Source organism: Protobothrops mucrosquamatus, unplaced genomic scaffold, assembly GCF_001527695.2.
Source record: "Protobothrops mucrosquamatus isolate PMUCROS unplaced genomic scaffold, P.Mucros_1.0 scaffold1498, whole genome shotgun sequence".
NCBI classification, from domain to species: Eukaryota; Metazoa; Chordata; class Lepidosauria; order Squamata; family Viperidae; genus Protobothrops; species Protobothrops mucrosquamatus.
Window position 1 is genome coordinate 578,511 of NW_015387672.1, and position 22,432 is coordinate 600,942.

Genomic DNA, 22,432 nt, shown 5'->3' on the forward strand with positions numbered 1-22,432 from the left:
GTCCCGGGCCCTCCAGAGATCATTTACCAACGTGACCAATGCCGTTTCCGTGCTGTATCCCGGCCTGAAGCCCGACTGGAGCGGGTCTAGATAGACTGTTTCCTCCAGGTGTCGAGGGAACTGCTGTGCAACCACACTCTCAACAACCTTCGCCACGAAGCGAAGGTTGGAGACCGGGCGATAATTAGCCAATACATCTAGTTGGACTAGAAGACCTTCAAGGTCCCTTCCAGCTCTGTTATTCTGTATTCTATATTCATATTCTTAAGCTTTCATAACAACTGCATTTGAAGAGATATGCATTGTCAATAAACAGTCCTCAAAATTATGTTTTGCTTATATCCATCGCTTCTACTGAATCACACCCCTCTCTAGAAAGGGAAAGTTTAAGTTTTAGAATATTGTTCTAGAATCAGTTATAAAACATACTATAAAGCATGCACATAAGTTACTTCTGATCACATTCCAAATACAGAATTTGTTCTTAGAACTTGATGTGCATATCCCTGACAGTGAGTGACATGAAAACCTGTTTCTTTTGACACTGACATTGAAAGTGGCAAAAAGAAACATATCATATTGGCATAGCAAAATTAGAGTGTATGATAACCAAACATGCAGAACAGAGTTCGGGTAATCAGTTGGAGAGGGATTGAGAAGAGAAAAATTTTAAAAGCAGGATGGCTATCATTCTCATTTATTAATCACCTGGTAATATCGTTAAAAAGCAGGTTGGTACACAAAATGTAAGTTCATTCTAGGAATGAACTTATTATCTCACACATATTATCAAGACCTATGTGGTATATTTGACTTAACTCTGCCAACTTCCTTAATAAATAACCCAAGCTAGAGAATATGAGGAATCACTAGGGTCCATTAGAATAACTTATCAGAACATTTCTCCAAACTGGGGGATGCCACTGACAATATTTATTTAGTTTGAAAGAAACAGACTAAAGATTTTGTTGGTGGAATTCCAGTCTGCTTTCCAACTTAGCTGGCAAAGATAGTCATCACAGGTATAGTGCAGAATTTCAGAATATGAGCCACATGCACTTCATTTATGTTAAGACTGTCCTACTAGTGTCAGATTATATTTTTCTGGTATCTGTGAATCTATGTCAAACTCACCGGGCTAAAGCAGTGAATACAGATAATCCTCGACTTACAACAATTTGTTTAGTGACCATTCAAACTTACCACAGCACTTTTTTAAAAAGTGACTTATGACTCTTTTCACACGATCATTGCAGCATCTGCATGGTCATGTGATCAAAATTCAGTCGCTTGGCCACTGGTTCATATTTATGACAGTTGCAGTATCCTGCGGTCATGTGATCAATCGCCTTTTGTAACCTTCTGACAAGCAAAGTCAATGGGGAAGCCAAATTCACTAAACAACCATGTTACTAACTTAACAGCTATGGGACGAAAGGCTGTAAAATGAGGCAAAACTCACTGCCTCGCTTAGAAACATAAATTTGGGGCTAAATTGTGGTCATAAGTCAAGGACTACCTGTACTGCAAATTATTTCAGCCTCAAGATGTAAAAAGAGTGGCTTGGAGCTTTAGAGTAGAAGGTATAATTGGATCACATTTGGTAATTTTTTTTTATTTCAGAGCATAATTTTCCTTTCTTTGATGAACTTAATGCTTTATCATGTTTGTACTAATGACTAGTGGGTGAGCTTTCTCTATGCCAATATGTATGCTGAAATTCATCAGGTACCTACTACTACAGCTTTTGGAGACATCTTTGCTTAGTTCTTCCCTAAATGACTGTCAGGTGTTTATATTTTATTTTCACTTCATATTTTTGGTATGTTTTTGATTTGATATTGATTTATTGTTTTTATCTTGTATTTACAAACTTTTATTATAAATTTTGAAATGCAACTGTATGGGAAGATATATTCTTATTAAATAATTAAAACAATAGAGTAGTGGAATATTTAATTATCATGTTTTATATAAAAAACTGATTATTTGTATTCTCTAGGCAGAGAGACATTATCAGTGGTACGTAGAGGCCCATAAGTACATACCATTAGTATCCCGCATCTCTTCTTCTCGCTTTTTCATGTATGCAAAGTCATTAACAACAGATTCTGAAAGATCTTCCAGTCGTCGCAGCTCCAGCTCCAATGGCTTCAGCTTTTCCACTTTAGCAATCTGATAAAAGAGGACATTATATGTCAGTGATCCAGAAGGTATCAACTCATTCCCATTTAAATGTGGACTTCTATTGAAACATAGTTCACAATAAAACATAGTATACCCTAAGGCGATACTTCTTATTAACGTATTTTTTGTGAGTACAGATAGTCCTCATTTACGGACTGCAATTTGGACTGGCAATTGTGTCACTAAGTGATGTGGTCATAAAGTAAAGCCACTAGTTGTGGCTGTGGTTGTTAAACGAATTGCTGCAGGTTGTTAAGTGACATGTCATGTATCCCTGGCTTACAACTTCCTGCTGGCTTCCCCATTGACTTTGCTTGTCAGAAACCAGCTGTAAAGGTTGCAGATGCCATCACTTGGCTACCCTACAGGACACTGTGACTGTGATAAATGTGTGCCTATTGCCAAACAACTCAATTGCAATCATGTGAGTGTGGAGATGCTACCATGCTTTTAAGTCTCTTTTTTTCAGAACCCTGTAACTTCACTGTAACAGTCACTGAACACAAGTGGTCAATAAATGAGGACTACCTTTCTATAGCTTTTTGAGCAGATTCCTAGGGCAATAAGGGCAGCTATAATTATTGCATATTTATTTATGAAGATGTGGTACAAACATTTCCTCCACCATCTATTGAGCAGCAAATTAATTTCATATTTTTCAGCATTTTTGTACTAATCCCATCTACCCAGTTTCTCCAAAAATAAGACCCCATCTTTTTTATTGTTTTGCCTCCAAAAGAGGCACCAGGTCTTATTTTCCAGGGCTGTCTTTTCCACTCATCTCGCCGCCGCAGCACCAACAGCCCCACCCAGCCAGCCCACTTCTTCTGCGGCCGAAGGAGCAGCTTCATTCTGCAGCTAAGAATGGAGCTCCGGCCTGCATTTCCCTGCATTTCTGGAAAGGCCTCTGATGGTGAAATGCAGATTGGAGGACACCGCAGAAGACATGGGCCAGCGAGGAGAAGCAGATATCAATTCATGGAAGGCCTGGCTGCAACAGTAAACGGGTACGGGGCGCGTGGGGTAGCTCCAACCCCTCCACACCCTAGCTTGATTTTTAGGCATGCGCCTTACCCCAAAACTAGGGCTTATTTTTGGGGTAGGGCTTACTTTCAAGGAAATACAGTATGTCTGAAAATGCAGGGTTTTTTAAAAAAAACTTTAGACAAAACTGCCTTAATTGAAAACAGACAATAGATATATCTGGATCAGCACTGTCTACTCTGATCAGACATGTGTCTACACATCCCGCCACTTGAGATTCTTTTAATGTCAGGAAGCTCACAGCCAATACTCCATCTTTTGCCACAATAAACAGTCCAATTATTGCTTGGCTATGATGAGATTATAAAAAATGTACCCAGAATAAAAAGGGCAGAATTTCAACATCCCTAAAATCCTTAAAATCCTATTTCCTATCCTTCATCACCAGGCACAAATGTTCATAGACATAAAATTGGCACATGTACTAGCTCTAATATCTGGAAGTAATTATATTGCTAAGCAACCAATTCTTTCCTGAAGCCAAAACCACTTTCTTTTTCCTATATAATATAGCATACAACTCTGATCGAACACTACAGGATAACAGACAATTGCACAAGGTATATGGCAAACCACCTGCCTAATAGTGAAACTACAAAACATATTTACTATCCAATGTAGCTAATTATTGTTTCCTATTTAATTAGAAATGTAATATTTCAATAGATGTAGATACCTTAATTTTAGGGCCATTCTGTGTGCCTAGCAGGACTGACCCTCCCTGCAGAACTATCACCATGTTGGAATCATGGTAAAAGGGGAGATTAAAAATTCAAGATCACTGCACCTAATAATACTTCACATATGGTGATCTGGCCATGACAACCGCAATCTGCAACACCAGGGATACTGTATTATAGATGAGGATTAAAGATGGACTCCAACCTTGAAAGAGGAATAATTTTATATTCATTTCCCTCAATGTCGTATATAAATAGCACTTAATGAAAAAGTCAAACATCTGTACTTTTCTTTTTTATCAATAGTTTTAAAAAATGTTCCAGCTGCTATGATTCTCATACTTTTCTTAAACAGAAGAAACAAAGTTCCTTCACTTATAAATCAAATCTTTAATTTTCTGTCTTGATGACAGTTTAGTGAATTCTAATTGATTTTACCAAACATCTAAAGAATTGTTAATAATATTAAATAATTTCAAGATACATTTGTCTCTCAAATGGAAATGAAATCTCACATGACCAGAAATGCTACATGGAAGAAGTGGCTTTAAGAATTTTATGTTTAATTGCAAGAGGATTTTGACTGTAATCCTAAATATACTTTCTACTGAAAGTTTTCTTCGAATTACGTGGCTACCAAGTATTGTAATATAGATGAGCACGGAATACATAATAGATTTAAACTACTATCAACAGTTTATTGGAAGGCCACAAGAGGGCAATCAAACTTAGGTGTTTGCAAATATTATAGCAGCTTTTTTATAGAATTTCACCTAAAGCAAAAAGGTCTAGAAGATATAGTACATGATTCTAGACCAGACATGTCAAACTCGCGATGTCACGTGACGTCGCGCAATGTATCGGGACAGTTTTGCCATTGCCGGCAATGGGGTGGGCGCAGCTTCCGCGTGACGCGTCTGGCCTGCGGGCTGGCAGTTTGACACCCCTGTTCTAGACAGTTATGACAGTTGCAAAACAACCTCCACATGTGATGGTAGCCTTCATCTACTTTAAAATGAAGAAAAAAGTAAAATGTTCTGTTTTATAGGCTGATCAAGAAAATATGTAATTACTAAACAAACCTAGGAATCTCCGTTCATAACATTCACAGGAACCACACTTTATCAAGCCAGCTGAAGGTATGCTTTATGCTTTATCAAACTTTTCCTCTTTCTAAAAGCCTTGTGGAGAAACATTTATGAATGATCATAAACTGCGGAATTTGAGCTTAAATTATAGAACATTGTGCATATTTACTTCAAAGTAAATCCATGTTTCCCTGAAAATAAGACCGGGTCTTATTTTTATTTTTATTTTTTTTGCCTCCAAAAGAGGCACCAGATCTTATTTTTGGGGTAGGCCTTACCGCACCTCTCGCACCGACAGCCCCACCCAGCCGATCTACTACTTCTGGGCCGAAGTTCTTCAGCTGCATTCGGACCTGCATTTTGCAGTCAGGCCTTTCCAGAAGGCCTAAGCAGCAGAGTACCGAGGTCTTGCAGACTGAATCCATAGCTCAGTTCTTGGCTGCACAGGCCTTCCGGAAAGCCCTGTGACTGAGAAATGCAGGCCTGGCTGCAGAAGAGACCTCAGAAGAAGAAGTGGGCCGGCAAGGAGAGGCCTGGCTGCAAGGTAAGTGGGTGTGGGGCAGCTCCACCCCCCACCACCGCCCTAGCTTGATTTTTACGTGTGTGCCTTGCCCCAAAACTAGGGCTTATTTTGGGGATAGGGCTTATATTAGACCCACCACCAAAAATCAAGCAAGGGCTTATTGTTAGTATAGGGCTTACTTTTGGGGAAACAAGGTACTGAATTCAATAGGGTAGTTCCTCTTAAATGTCTTTGGAATAATAGCCTTAAATGAAATCTGTTGTGAAATAATTCAGGAACTTATTTTAAAGTAAGATTTAATGTAGTTTACATTAATAATGTATTATTATAAAACTTTTTAAGGAAATGAACAAATGATCTCTCATCAAGTACAGTTTGATCCAACTTTACCAATTTCGATGACCTCAGCAAATTTTAAAAACTTCACTAGGTACAAGCAATAGCCAGTGAAGTTAGACAGTGAGCACAACATCAAAATACAAAAATATCATCACATTTTGAGTCCAAGGTCATCAACAGCATCACATGAATGCTAGCAAGAAAGCAGAGACAAAGGCAGAAAAAGCAGAGATATACCTCTTCGTAGTTTTTTGCTTCCACTCCGTGCTTCATATTCAAGGTCACAAGCTGGTCTGGCATCCGCCCTGTTCCTGGAAATGCAATGAAAGGATTCATTGTATGCAGTACTTTGACTGCCAGGAAATTCCCAGCTCTGCTCCCTTCCCTATTATAGAGGGATTTATACTCACTCTCTATAAGCCTCTACACAGTTAAAGATGCAGCCAAATTATTATTATAACCATAGAAAAGTCTACAGGGTTCTCCTAAACAAAGAACTCCCCAAAGTAATAAGCTGTTGCAACTATGCATGTGGAGAATGCAGAATGCAGACACTCCAATTTCCTGGCCTTCAGTCCACCCACAAACAGTAAGAAAATATATAAGTACCATTTAATAACGCCAGATTAGCTAGCTGGAACTAACAGGCCAATTCTATCCAAATAGAAACAGTAGAAAGCCAAATGGTATATTAAATGGAACAGATGAAATTACTTTGAAAAGCAGACCACCTAGCCAACTTCTCAACCATCTGGGAAATTGCTAAAAACACTAGCTTGCTCTGTCTTCTTTTTTCCAATTCACGTTTTACCATTACCATCATAAATAAACCTTAAGTAAGTGGGCTGGCAAAGAGAGCTTTGTCATCAATCCTCCGTGAATGCTGCTAATAAATTACATGCAAGTATACACTCATAGGCATTTAAAAAAAAGTATGTCTCTTCATCTCAACTCCAAGCAATAAAAATCACACTCTAAGGCTTTAACCTTTTATAGACAAAGCTTTCTGCTTTGTTGTACACAGTGCAGGCAACTGTTCAATCTCTAAAAGACTCCAAATGCAGGTAGTCCTCAACTTACAACCGGTCACTTAGTGACTCCTCGAAGTTCTGACAGATCTACTTGAGGTAAATCTATGACCCAAATTTGAAGTTCCAACAGTTGGATGTACCTGCAGTCACATAACCATATTTGGGTGCTTGGCAACTAGGCCCATTTACAGCTGCTTGCAAGTATTCCACAGTCATGTGACTGCATTTTATGACAATTTTGCTGAAAACTATCATTTACTTCCAGCTTTCAGCAAAACAACATCCATAGTAAACCACTGGTTTGGAGATTTTACGACCACAGATTTCCTTAACAGAAAAGTCAAAAGGATGATTTTATGACTGTCATGAGTTAAAGCATGATGGGCAGGCTCCATTATGGTTCTAATTCGATGACTATATTACTGATTTATCTGCAAAAATGATGCCTTATATTCTATTCATCATTTCCCTATCTTAAAGTGATGCTATGACTACCTTTCTGATACTGCAAAGAACGGATAGAAGAAAACAAGCGGGGGGGATTTTGTACACAAAAACATTTAATTCCATATACAAATGTTCAATTGGTTATGATAACTCATGTACTAATTTCTGGAAAAAGGAAGGTAGATCAGGAAAGGGGGAAAATGGAAACTCTACCTTCAGTTGAAATCTGACCAATACCTTGAATGTAAATTATGGTATGTTTACTTAAGTCTTATATTTTAACACGGCTCACTTTCATTCATGTGCATATGTATCTAGAGGAAAGACCTTCTGAAAAAAAGAAGAAGAAATGTTCTATTTCCAGAAAATCGTGAAAAGGATAAAGCTGTATACATCAGGTTAAACAACATCAGTTACTTTGAAGAGGATTTTTTTTTTGCTTTTGCTATTTCATTTTTTGGGGAAGGAAAGATATTTCTACTTTTCCCTCTTACTCTGACCTGTTTTTAATATCCATTATTTCTAAGAACATGAGCTTAGTTTTTAAGTGGGAAATGTAAGAAATGAAGCTTGCAATGGAAGTTATATGGCAGAATAACTAAGTCAGACATATTACTATTGAAAGTGATCTTGAAAATGGGACACAAGAAGGAACCAATCACGGGATCCAACCATCATAACTCAATCACCCAGCTGTTCAGTTTAGCATCTTAGGGAACAGATTTAAAACAAATTTTAAATGGAAAAACAGCATGAATATGTGGGTTTGATTTTCATTTCAGGATTTTCTATTCTGAACTCTTTACCTTGCACAAAAAAATAAATTTCAAGTTTAGGGGGAAGGAGGTTAGCGTCCTGCTGTGTTTTCACTCCTCCAAAGAAATCCTGGCTAACACATGCATATGTGTTCTCCAAGGAGAAGGCACCAGCACTGGCAATGTATCATAATACAGCAGTAGCAATTTCTGGAACATCTGGAAGCTGGTGGTAGCTTAAGGCTCTCTTGCCATGAAACCTGATGTATTATTATATAGTGAGAAGCAAACAAGCAGAGCTATAAGCAGAAGCAGCTGCATATATATCTGGGGAGCCACAAAGTTAGCTGCTATGGATTTAGTGGAGGAAGCAAGGAAATTTTAACTCTCTGTCCTGCCTCTTTTGCTTATAATAAATTCTTAAGAGTTTCATATGATGTAGCTGTTTCACAGACTGTATGCCAAAAATATTGGTATGTTTTTACTCTGTTTCACAAATAGATGGCAGCACAATACAGGAAGAAATATTTTGTGTGGATAAGAGAAAGAAATGTCCTTCAGTTGATGGAAATGATGCTGCTGCCAATAATAATTTCTAATATACTGAAATGTACCTTTCAGATAGCTGAGGATAAAAAAACAGTCCCCAATTTTTATCGCACAATTGTTACCTGTTTCTATGAAAATGAATTCTGATTACAACCACATAATCAATATGGAGCAATTTAAGAAATAATTCTTAAAATTTCATTCAAATATGTAGCGAATAAACATGACTGAAATCAGCCAGGTTTCATTTTGAACTTATATACAAAGAATTGCATTACATAAACTACAAAAAGTTTAGCAACATGTTGGTTCTTAGATTACAACAGTAGAAATGCCCAAGAGCAGAATCTGGAAACTGTTAGGACAAATAATTAAAATAGTAGGAACTGTCAGGATAATGAATGCATATAGTACTTTCAACAAGTTATGGATAAATCTAAAAATACTTAAAATAGAATAAAAATATATTCTGTTGGACTTCCAAAAATAGAAATTCACATAGTTGATGAGAAACTTTTCTCATAGTTGAGAAAAGTTGGTGAGAAAATATCCTTTCCAAATCATTTTATGGTTCTGTTACTTTGTTTATTTGGCATAAAAAATACCATTCAAAATAAAAGTACAAATAACAAAGCACAGTATGTTTGATGGATAAAATTACAAAATAAACAAATGATTCTTTCCAGAATATCCAATAAGTTGTTTTGACAAGTTTTTTTGTCGTTACAAAAAAAAACAAACTACCAGGAGGCAGGATCCATGTGAAAAATTGTTTGCAAAATATTTTTGCCACAAATCTTTTCTTAATCCATATGGAATTGATGAGTCCTATAAAAATCAAAATGGGATCAGTGCATCATTTACTGGTAGACCATGGGTAGAATTAATTGCCACTTATTCCCCTGTAAATCACAGAAGGATTAAGAGCATTTTCAAGTCTCAGCAAATACACTTAACCAAAGTAAGTATAGATGTTGCTTTCAAAAAGCACATATAACACTTTCAGGTACAGTATACAACTGAATTACATTCAGTGCCACTCTTATCCACTTTCTTTTCAATTGGTACTAGATGTACAAGTACCCTAACTGCCATTGCAATGCCTTGCTTTTCTCCACATAGCTTTTCTATAGAGCAGGGGTAGTCAACCTTGGCTCTTTTATGACTCGTGGACTTCAACTCCCAGCTGGCTCAGGAATTCTGGGAATTGAAGTCCACGAGTCATAAAAGAGCCAAGGTTGACTACCCCTGCTATAGAGAAAGATTGGACAGAGGTGAACGTTGGGTGCCCCTTCCTAAATCATACTGAATACCACAGTCCTAGAGTGTGCAATTTCCTTTCTCCCTCCATCTTTTTATGAGTGGCTTTCTCTTCACCTATCAGGAGTTGCAACTCCAATACCCTGGAAGTCAGAGAAAGACAGTATGCCTTCAAACTGTTCACCAGCTCTAGATCCAGAGGAAAATATCTCTCTGAAATCCTTCAGAAAATTTGAAACGGAAAAACAAAATTAAAGTGTGAAGAACAACAACCTCAGATCTGACCAAACAATGACTGAATGTCCATGTAAGGGTTATTTTTAAAGGCATCCTTGTGTGAAGGACACAGAAATGCAAATAATATTAATTACTCAAAATTGATCTGATAGATATAACTAGTACATACATCATTACTCTCAAACTTCAGCATATAGTAGAAATAATGAGGAAAATCTGCAAAAATAGGAGCAACTTTGCAGCTTGAACAGCACAGTAAATGACGCAAGAAAAAAATATTGTGTTAGCAATTCTGCACATACTGTGCGATCCTTATACGTCTTGCGGGCCACCTCTTCCCTCTATGGGATGTTTGTACAAAAAAAAGTGTCTTTCACTTCCTCTTCCCCATTTTTGTGGCTACAGGCTTGAGAAATCCCAATTGCTCAAACTCCACCTGGCTCAACAGCTCAAATAACTGTTATCTTAGTTTTGGTTTCCCCAGGCAGAGATAAATATACTGCTGCCTAAACTGCTAAAGAATATCCATCTATTTTATGAAAAACATGTAAAAAAAACTATTGACAGTCATAATAACCTATAATACCCAAATAGTATCAAGTAAGAAGCTCTAAATATTTTTTTGTAAGGTGCAAGCAATTCAGCAACTTCCTTCAAAAGGTAGAAATAGGCTGGCAAGAATTCTGATAAAATCTGTTTCCCTCAGTGCTGAGTACATAGCATTTATGAGTTCAGAATGCAGTATAGGAAACACAATACTTAGAAAATTCATCTATAGCAGTGAGTACAAAAGCTTATTCAAGCCTCAAGGGCTATTTATCCCTGATCAGAAGCAGTATGAAAATGACAATGCAATACTTCTGCTGAACTCTGATCCTGTAATTTGACAGAAAGATGGATAAATGCATCGCTTCTCAAGATACCTTTAGCTCTAAGGCTTGTTGGGCAATTGTCCACCAGATCTGGGTACACAACCAGTACATTTTACACTTCCTTTTTCCTCACATGAGGCAAAACACTAATGCAAGAGATCCTCAACCTTTGCCACTATGCATCATGTTCATATCAGAAACAAGTCTACCTGCCTAATCCAAGGATATTAGCAGATATCTAATAAACAGATCAAATTCCATCACCAAGGATTATAAAGTGCTCTAGTATCACCAAATCTAATCTATCATCCATATAAAGCAAGGACAGAAAAAATAAAGAGCAGGCAGAACATCTGTTATGTGGGAAAAAAAAACATGTGAAGCAAGTCTAGAGAACAAAAAAAAAAATTCAGGAAGAAGTTAGAAAATATGGCAAATATTTTATTGAATTTATGTAGCTACCCCATTTCACATGTATGTGGGCAGTATACAAAATTAAAGCTAAATATTCAATATACTGTAATTTATCAAATAAAACAATAAAAGCAATTAAAATCAATACCCTCTCCTTGTTCTCCTGCATTTTCTGGCTGGAAATATTAAAAATTATTATTTGTGCCCATATTTTGTGAATTTTGAATGGGGATTAAGCTATTTTTTTAATTGAAGTTAATTACTTGGTTCACATAATTCACCAACATAAACTATGGGTTGCAAACAGTAAAGGCATTTCACAATATGGTAAGTGAAAAACTATTATAGTTAAGCACAATCTACAAACTAGTCCTAGCAGCTGAGTGAGATTTTATCTGTCACATACTTCTTTGATAACAGTGTTCTTGTATTTCACATGTTAAATTGTTTTTCTATTCAGTATATTATAATTGTATTATTGGTCAATTGCAATTATTTTTAGAAAAAAAATAATTTATCTTCATCAGTAATTTTAAAAGGTTGTGGCTAAGTAATCTTATGCATTTCATTTCAAAAGATCAAAAATATTTGGCAAAGCAGATATCCCTTCTTCATACCCAAAATTATCTCTTTAAGTAAATTCTGCAAAGAAAGTAAAAAGGAACTTCTCAAAAGCATCTAACAGTTTTTCACACTCACCCACAGGGAGTTTGCTTTCAAAGCAAGCCTCAAACACATCATAGTCCTCGGTGGTGAAAGCAAACTTGCCCTTAGTAGCATCCTCCTTGACATAAAGGATATGTCCAGCTGTGTCAGTAATCTGTAAGAAAAAAATTAAAGAAGCAAGCAGGAAAATAGCTAAATATTGGGTGGGTTATTATTTTCCTTTTGGCCATCTACATAGCTGAAAATTTAAATTTAATTTAATTGTGATTGTCAAAAACAACGTGTTATTATCCTCTACTATCTTAAATAGTTTATATTAGTATAACAGTATTCACTAATCAAAAAGCAGTTGTCTGAAAAGAGGGCACAATATAATGGGAGATATCATTCATTTCATTAAAAGTAGATTAACAGCAGTTCTGGTAAAGGCAAATTACAGCTACTTTTAGCTACACAATTAACTTGAACAAACTATATAAGTGCTTTTCCCCACTACCAAAAAAGCAATACATCAAATACTAAATTGTATTCTTAGAACACGTTAAAATATATTTAAAGTCTCATTTTATGCAGTAAAAATTTATAAGAATATTCAAATATGGTTCTTTTCATACAAAATTAAATCACACATGGTGTTCTGAACTAGATCTTCCCAATGTGTGGCTGCATCTACAATTCTATTAAGCTGGCAACAGATGACAGCTACTTATATACCATTAGGCATATTGCTTATAAAACTCTGGGCAAACTGCTTAAAAGTCAACCTCCACAACTATGGGAGTACAACAAAGAATGAAAGATGTTCTATAAATGCTTATACAGCAATCACATCTCCATACACAAACAGTGTCAACCTGAACAATAAGTTGCCTATATGCAGTTGGGACAAAGAGGCTAAAGTACGGGTGTCAAACTGCTGACCCGCAGGCCGGATGCATCGTGCAGAAACTGCACCCACCCCATTGCCAGCAATGGGGAAAAAAGTCGCAATACGTCACGACACGTCACGTGACATTGCGAGTTTGACACCCCTGGACTAAATAACATCTCTGTTACACTCCTCCAGAATCAAAAGTATATGTTTGTGTTGAGATGGCTTGGTAAATATGTAAACTTAACAATGAATTAACCTGAACAAAATGACATAATGAAAAGCAATCACAGTAATTAAAAAGTTTCCTGCTCTTTATCTATGTTCTTCTATACAAAACTGTTCACTATGCAATCTGAAAATTATTATGTGATCACTAGTAAATGAAAAACAGCAATGACAAACTGTTTATGCAATCAGCTGTGCTAAAGCTTTAAAAAAAACTATTCTGGATGAATAAACACCTTATATGCTCTGAAACTATTGGTCTATTGCAGTTTTCTGGAAAAAAGCAAATCGCTAAAGCAGGACTTCAACTTCAAACCAAGGTAAAAAAATTTGGATAGAAAATATTAGAAAGTTACACTTTCTGAGAATTTATAACCATAGGATCTCTAATATTAGACAAAAGAAAGGTGCTACACATAGATCTTTTAGAACTACCAAAAATGTTCATTGCCTTATTTTTCTTAAATATATGTAGTTAAAATGTTTTAATATATTTTATTTTTAAGACTCTTTATACTTTGTACATCATCAAAAATTAAATAGTGCCAATACTTGTCGAATCTGAATCAATAAACTATGTAAAAAGAAAATATATGCTTCTGAAAATTAAATATAATGTATCTTCTTTATGAGACACAAAACTACCTCAGATTAGTATAGTAAATACTAAATTATAAAAACAGCTGGCTGCCTGAACTGCAACAAAATCTGAAAGAATTAACAGAACATTAACTTTATTTTGTATAGGGAAGAAAAATAGGGAAGATTCCTTCAAGTCAAACTTGACTCCTAGTGGTTACCTAGCGATAAGTCTATTCAATTTTCTTGGCAACAATATATAAATCATTTGCAACTGTCTTCTCTGGGTTTTTTTTTTAACTTCCAAGCCCTCAAATTCTAGTCTTGTTCAAGATTAACCAAGATTATCAGCCTGAATAAGGGATAGAATAGAACAGAGCTGGAAGGGACCTTGGAGGTCTTCTAGTCCAGCCCCCTGCTCAAGCAGAAGGACCTATATCATCTCAGAAAAGTGACTGCCCAGCTTCTTCTTAAAAATCTCCAGTGATGGAGCACCCACGATTTCTGGAGACAAGCTGTTCCACTGGTTAATTGTCCTCACTGTCAGGAAGTTTCTCCTTAATTCCAGGTTGCTTCTCTCTTTGATCAGTTTCCAACCATTGTTCCTTGTCCTGCCCTCTGATGCTTTGGTGAATAACGTGATCTCCTCTTCTTTGTGGCAGCCCCTCAAATACTGAAATACTTCTATCATGCCTCCCCTATTTATTTCCTTTAGACTAACCAAACCAAATCCTGCAGCCGTTCTTCATATGTTTTGGTCTCCAGGCCTTTAACCATCTTAGTTGCTCTTCTCTGAATTTTCTCCAAACTCTCAACATCTTTTTTTGTGATACGGTGATCAGAATTGGCTGCAGTATTCCAGATATGGTCTTATTAGGGTTTTATAAAGCGCTACTAATACTTCGTGTGATCTTGATTCTATGCCTCTCTTTATACAACCCAGGATTGTATTAGCTTTTTTGTCTGCTGCTGCACACTGCTGACTCATAGTCAAGTGATCATCCACTAGGACTCCAAGGTCCCTCTTACAGTTACTGTTTTTAAGCCAGGTCTCGCCCAATCTGTACTTGTATCTTTGATTTTTTCCTGCCTAAATGTAAAACTTTGCTTTTCTGCACATTGAAACTCATTTTGTTCAAGTTTGACAAGATCTTTTTGGATACTGATTTGTCTTCTGGGGTGTTGGCTACTCCTGCCAGTTTGGTGTCATTTGCAAATTTGATGAGTCCCCCTTCAATTCCCTCATCTAAGTCATTGAAATGAAAATATTGAAGAGTACTGGGCCTAAGATGGAACCTTGTGGTACCCCAATGCTTACTTCTCTCCATGTGGATGTGGTGCCATTGAGGACTACTTGTTGAGTATGGTTTATCAGCCAGCTACAGATCTATCTGGTGGTGATGCTGTCTAACCCACATTTTTTCTATCTTATCAAGTAGTAGGTTGTGGTCTACTTTCTCAGATGCCTTACTGAAGTCTAAGTATACTGCTCAAAAAAATAAAGGGAACATTTTAACATGGAACTGAAGGAGTTTGCGTTCCCTTTATTTTTTTGAGCAGTATATATTACGTCCACAGCATTTCGCTGGTCTACTAGTTTAGTCACTTTATCAAAGAATGAAATAAGATTTGGCATGATCTGTTTTTAACAAACCCATGCTGGCTACTAGTTATAACTTTGTTTGCTTCTAGTTGTTTGCAGATCTGTTTTTTAATTATCTTTTCTAGGATCTTCCCAGGTATTGATGTTAAACTGATTGGTCTGTAGTTTCCGGGGTCCGTTTTTTTTCCCTTTCTTGAAGATGGAAACCACATCAGCTGGTTTAGTTCTCTTTTATTCAAAAAGAGCATTTTCACCTTGACTCTTACTCAATGAGAAAAAGTCAAAGAACAGGTAATCCTCTATTTACAACCATTCATTTAGTGACCATTTGAAGTTACAACACTGAAAAAAGTGACTTTTGACCATTTTTCACTCTTACAACCATTGCAACATCCTTCTGTTGATCAAAATTCAGCCACTTGGCAACTGGTTCATATTTATGACGGTTGCAGTGTCCTGGGGTCATGTGATCATCTTTTGCAACCTTCTGACAAGCAAAGTCAATGGGGAAGCCAGATTCAACAAATGAACCCAGAATTTCCGTTGCTAAGCAAGATAGTTAAGTGAGTTTTGCCTGATTTTATGACCTTTCTTGCCACAGTTGTTAAGTGAATCACCACAGTTGTTAAATTAGTAACACGGTTGTTGAGTGAATCTGTCTTCCTAATAACTTTGCTTGTCAGATAGTCGCAAAAGATGATCATATGACTGTGGGACATTGCAACTGTCATAAATACATGTCAGTTGCCAAGCATCCAAAATTTATTTATGTGACTACAGTCATAAGTTTGAAAAATGGTCATAAATCACTTTTTTTCACTGCCATTTTAACTTTGTACAGAGATTAAATGAATGGTTATAAGTCAAAGACTACATGTACAAACTTCCAAGCCATAAACAATTTTGGCTTCATTTATATATTTCCAGTTAGTTCAGAAGGATTTATGGTTCAAAATATAACAGTGTACGTATTTCCCTTCACATTTAGTAGTCATATAATTAAAGATCCCAGAAAGTCTCCATGAGGGAAGAATTTTGCTTGGAGAAAGAATAATGCATTCATAATAAAAAAATAACAGTTTCAACTGAATTTGTTCCAATTTACATAGTACTATATATATTTTTCCTGCAATGTGGGATAATGTAGGGATTACTCCAAACAGTCCTACCACTTTTGGTAAGAATACCACATTCTATGAAACTTTAATATACAATATTGGAATTTCATAATGCTTTTGTATTTTCAGGGCATGGGTTTATAGTCTTTGCTTCCTAGCATCATCACTACAGTTAATTTAAGACTACAAACTTTTGCACCTCTCCTCTTTCTCTGTGAAGCAGAAAAAAAACCCCACCCTCAGTCTTTTGCTATTTGGGTCCCACTTCCTACTGTCATATTATTCTGAAAACCCAGGGAATAAATCCTTACAGTACTGCGTTTTGGACAATTACAGCATGGTTAGAAGTCCAAAGCAATGGGACGGTGGACACAGAGAAAAAAGCTCAGCTATAAAGTCAGGAATGAATAAGTTCTAAGTATGTGAAAATAAGAGTCAGGGAGGGAACTAAAACAAATAAACAGCTTTTACATCCCGGACTAGTGAGAGGCGAAGGGCCTATGCCAGGGGTAGGCAACCTCGGCTCTTTTATGACTCGTGGACTTCAACTCCCAGAATTCCTGAGCCAGCTATGCTGGCTCAGGAATTCTGGGAGTTGAAGTCCACAAGTCATAAAAGAGCCGAGGTTGCCTACCCCTGGCCTATGCAGTTCGAGTCTCACCGACTCAGCCTTCCATCCTCTTCCAAGGTAGGTAAAATGAGGACTCAGATTGTTGGGAAGCAATATGCTGACTCTGCAAACCCGCTTAGAGAGGGGCTGTAAAGCCCCGCGAAGCGGTATATAAGTCGAAAGTGCTATTGCTATCGACGGCATTCCTCCCAGCGAGTACACAAAACTGCCCCTTTTCCCTCCTTTCCGTAGTTCAGCCTTCTTAGGGAAGACGCCGACACCGCTGACGTGTTCCCAGATGCGGAAGGAAACGGGGAATACAAGCATGTGGTCGGTTAACAGGCTGGCCCTAGGAGTCCCAGAGCCTGTCGGGGGGGGGAGGAGGTACCGGGTAGCGCGCGGGGAAGGGAAGCATCCCTCGAGGGACACCGTTTCTAAGGGCAACCTGCCCCCTCAGCCCCCCCCCACACTCGCTCCCGCCCAACTGCACCTTGAGGTTTGCGGACGGGCCGCTCGACGAGCCCAGCGGGGGGGCCACCTCGTACTCGCCGGTGACCAGCTTGTCGCGGTGAATCTCCTCCCGGAGGCATTTGCGGGCTTTGCCCGGCAACTGGAAGGAGATGGGCTGAGCGGGCCCCGGCAGCAGGACGAGCGAAAGGAGCGCGAGCAGAGACGTCAGGAAAGCCGGCTCGCGCCGAAGGCGGCCGCGGAGCAGCGAAAGCAACAGCATGGCGGTAGCTCCGAGTGACACCAGGCCGGATTTTCTGCCCCTACCTCCAGCACGTGACCGCGTCGCTCGTTGCATGACGGGAAGTGAGGAGCCACCGAGATCCATTGTGCTAGAAGGGCCAGAAAGTCCCGCGGATTGTGGCGGGACTAGAAGTAGAGAGCGTAATCCAAGGCCGGCTTGTCCGCGGAGTCTCCGAGTCTCGTCGGAGCTTAGTGTCAAAGGAGATTCTTAAAGTCATGGTTGTCCCAAAAGTACTTTTTCGAAAGGCAACTGGGCTTTTTTTGTTTTCGCTTCTCGTTCAAGAAGCTGCTTCCGTTCTGAATTGAATGGTGGAGGATGGAAGGGTTTATCTTCCTTGCAGTCATATCTTATCTGGTCGTTAGCATTCTTTTCTGAGAATCGTTGAAGCTACTCGGGGGTTTTATCTGTGCCCTCAGGGTCACCTGAATAGGGTAAAGGTGCTATTTCAAAAGGTAACAGGGCTTTGTTTCTCCTTGAAGACGTTTCGCTTCTTGTCCAAGAAGCTTCTTCGGTTCTGACTCAGTGGTGAAGTGTTAATGACCAGATGACTGCAAGGAATATAAATCCTGCCACCCTCCATTATTCAGTCAGAACTGAAGAAGTTTCTTGGCTAAGAAGCGAAGCGTCAGTTGCCTTTTCAAAAAGCACTTTAGGGACAGTCAGAGCTTAGCTAGAATGGATGGAATTTTCAGCTTTTTATTAGCATTTAAATAAAATCCAGTTCATAATCTAAATCAGGGGTAGTCAACCTTGGCTCTTTTATGACTCGTGGACTTCAACTCCCAGAATTCCTGAGCCAGCACAGCTGGCTCAGGAATTCTGGGAGTTGAAGTCCACGAGTCATAAAAGAGCCAAGGTTGACTACCCTTGATCTAAATGCTCTATGTTGCCGTAGCAGTATCTGCCTACTGCCACAGTAGTCAAGTTTCTACTACTTTGAAAAAAAGAACCGAATTTTAAAAAACATCACAGCACGATGGCAAAAGACAGTGCTCTTGATTAATATCGTTTTGGTGAACTGTAAGGAATGCTCCTGATTTCTGAGTTTACCCTTGTAATGTCAGTATTGTATCATTTTGTCTGAAATCCTCTGGTTTTTTTTTAATCTTCGTGGATGTTTAAAACACAAGAAAAATGAAGGAAAAAATAGAAATTCACAAACATTATAAATAAAAAATGTACTGATCCTTTTGGACTAACATTTTCAAAATATAAATTGATCATGGTATATTTAAGAATATAATAGAACTGGAAGAGACCTTGGAGGTCTTCTAGTCCAGCCCCCTGCTCAAGCAGGAGACCCTATACCAGTGGTGGCGAACCTATGGCACAGGTGCCAGAGGCGGCACTCGGAGCCCTCTCTGTGGGCACACACACCATCTCCCCAGCCCCGCCTCCTCCCACGGCCCCCTCCTCACCAGCAGTCCCCCCGGAGGAGAGTCGCCCCTGGGCACGGCCCACGCAAAGCAGCGCAGCCAAGGATATGGTAGCTGGGCAGCGGGGAAAAGACTCTGCCCTTGCGCCCCGTCGTGTGCAGATGCTGCTGTGGGGCATGGGCGGAGGGTGTGGCCACCATGGCGCTGCTGGGCTGCCTGGGTGATCTGTGGCGGGCAGTGGAGGTGGTGGGTGGCCCAGTGGGCAGGGCGGGGCGGGGGTGGTGGTGGTGGTTTTTGGGCACTCGGTCTCTAAAAGGTTCGCCATCACTGCCCTATACCAGTGATGGCGAACCTTTTAGAAACCGAGTGCCCAAACTGCAACCCAAAACCCACTTAAGCATTGTCGAGCGCTGGGTGGGTGTGGCCCATTGGCTGGGTGTGGCCAGTTGGGTGGGCGAGACCCATTGGATGGGCGTTGCTGCAGTGGTAAGGGCAGACTGGTTGGGACTAAAAAGTTCAATCAATCAATTCCAACTTTGCAAGATCTTTTTTTTCCCCGTGAGAAGTTTAAATTGACTGATTGAACCTTTTTTTTTTTTTTTGCACGCGGCGGCGGGGGCCTAAAGCGAAAAGGTTTTATAAAACCCAGCTGAAGGCCTAGGACTGGGGCGACGGCGCCCGTGCCCACAGAGAGGGCTCTGAGTGCCGCCTCTGGCACCCGTGCCATAGGTTCGCCACCACTGCCCTATACCATCTCAGACAAGTTACTGTCTAGTCCACGGGTGTCAAACTTCCAAGCCTCGCCCAATCTGTGATTTATTATATTTTGTTTCTAATTTGTGTTAACTGCTTTGCTTTTTAGGGGAGGAAATTAAAATATTTCAAATAAAAAGACATTGAAATATAAATAATTCAAAGTAAAATTTTGATAAGAAATGTATGTGTAAGTAACAACTGAATTCTCATACTACACTAAATATAAAGACTAATATAAAGACTCTGCAACTCGGAGAACGTATGTATGTGGCATACGTTTATGTACAACTCCTTGTTACATTCAGAATATTTATCAGAAACGGAACTGTGAATCAAAATACTTACAAGACTATTAAAGTGGGAGATTTACATTTGGTGCTAAGTGCTACTTAGCTAATCAGCACTTACAGCCAACTGTAGTTAAGCAAACTACAGTTGGCTGGGTCCACCAAATTTGATAATTCAATCTAAACTACAGAAGCTTATCTAAACCAAGCTGTATGACAGCATTGCCTATAACTTGGCTTGCACAATATGCAAAAGCATATAGTAATTTTGTTAGGCTCAATATGTTATGCAAGCTTAAACCACATCTTAATTGTGGCTATAGTCAAAATTTGAGTCACAGTTTGTCCTTTCTTTCACTCCTAAACCATCTTGCCATCTTGGGTGGGTTGACCTATGACTACATCTTTCTTCTATTATTTAACACTCTCCCCCCAAAGTGCAGGAGGTCTAAGAGAAATACCATAGAAGCAGGTGGTACCTCTATATTTCCACATTTCATGGGCAATGGCTGCATTGATCTGATCAATATACTAGAGGTTTATGCCAAATCATGTAAATTTAAAAATGAAATGTCACCAGGCCAGCCATCTTAAAAGTGGCTAGAATGCCAAGCAACATAAAGTATTACCATCAAATCATATCTTACTTTAACAAAATGAAGCATATTGTGCAACTATACCCTATGTATATAAGTGTAGTTTTTTTGTACAGCACAGTATATATTATCCTAGTGATAGGTTGGGCTTCTATTTCTCAGAAATCCTCTAAGTTTTATACCAGCTTTCTAATTTTGGTAATGCAGCTTGTTAGTTACTACTGGTATTACCTTTTTTTTTGGGAGGATGCCTTTGTTGCTGTCCTCCTACACACACTGAACCCTAGCATATGAGAGAAGCCCTCACAGCCAGTGGTTTTTCTGGCAACTAGAGGAAATAATATAAATCAATTCTACAGTACCATTTCCTAGATCTGTAAAATGAAGCATGTGCCTAAGGAAATCACTCCCCTTCCCCCAGAGATAGATCAATCTCACAAATCATAAAAATGTCTTTATTTAAAACAAATACAATACAATGTAAAAATTCACATGCAATATATTGAGCAGCAAAAGAGATAAAAATAATGAGCTGCTAAAACAACACAGCAATTTGAAAAGGATTTCCTAAAAGAAAAAGAGAGATGAATCTTTAAGCTTGAGACAAATTCATGGATCTGCTGTTAATATATCTAAAATATCCCAAAAGGCATCAAACATATATCCAGGCTTAGAGAGATACAATACTGTATACATCTGAAATATTAAATAGCACCACACAGAAAAGAGATTAAAATTAATATTATGCAGTATAAATGTGTTGGATGCTTTTTCTGATTCTTATTGCTTGAAACAGTTTTGTTCTACCTCAGTTTTTACCTCACATATAGTTTGATTATTTTTAGAATTTTTAGAATTACCACTTTTCTACTATATGTTAATGGTCACAATTGATATCTTTGAAGGCAGCTCTCTTCTATATTACTTTATTATCAATTAAAAGAATTGATCTTCCATGATAAATACTTTTGGCCCTTTATTTGTCTTTTCTCAACAAATGATGGTTTGGTTCATATCTTTTCCTGCTATGAGTCAAGTAAAGATGTAGGACAAATAGTCCCTGTTTGCAGTAGTTCAAATTAAGGCATTTTGTCTGGAAGATCCCTTTTGTCTGGAAGATTTTCTAAGGCGACACGAGACAAGGATGAGCGGCAGTGCTTCTAGGGAAGGGGGAAGTTGGCTTGATAATAGCTGACTCAGCAGGGTATATTCGTATTTTGTGGAGACCAGTGTGCAAAAAGGTAAGAATGGGAAGCAATGAATGAACCCAGGAAGTCCCCTTTCCTCCTGGCACAAGAGGAAGACACACTGACCAACAAAAAGAATGGCACATGGGATGGAACAGTATTAATATCTTTTCTAAAAGAAGACTTCTCTAGGCACAGTGCCTCATCCAGACCACAATACGGGTGACTTAGACCAGATGGAGTACTTCTGCATTCTCAAGTTCCGTAAGGATTCACCAGCTAGGCTGGGCTGAGTACAAATGCCCTTGAGGACATAGAGTACAAATAAGGACGAAAAAAATTGCAAAATTAACTTGTGCTGCATACTGTCAGTATAAC

General features: G+C 38.5%; 1 protein-coding gene across 1 annotated transcript in view; it reads right to left on the reverse strand.

Annotated features, from left to right (window-relative positions):
- The window catches only part of TMED10 (transmembrane p24 trafficking protein 10), a 20,025-nt gene extending 2,147 nt beyond the window's left edge, over nt 1-17,878 (reverse strand). The window contains exons 1-4 of the mRNA XM_015822220.1: nt 17,592-17,878; nt 12,126-12,246; nt 6,099-6,172; nt 2,049-2,175 (exon numbers count right to left, since the gene is read on the reverse strand). Of these exons, the coding sequence (XP_015677706.1) occupies nt 2,049-2,175; nt 6,099-6,172; nt 12,126-12,246; nt 17,592-17,831 (562 nt within the window). The 5' untranslated portion in view covers nt 17,832-17,878. The remainder of the gene's footprint in view (nt 1-2,048; nt 2,176-6,098; nt 6,173-12,125; nt 12,247-17,591) is intronic.
- Nucleotides 17,879-22,432: the final 4,554 nt, after the last annotated feature.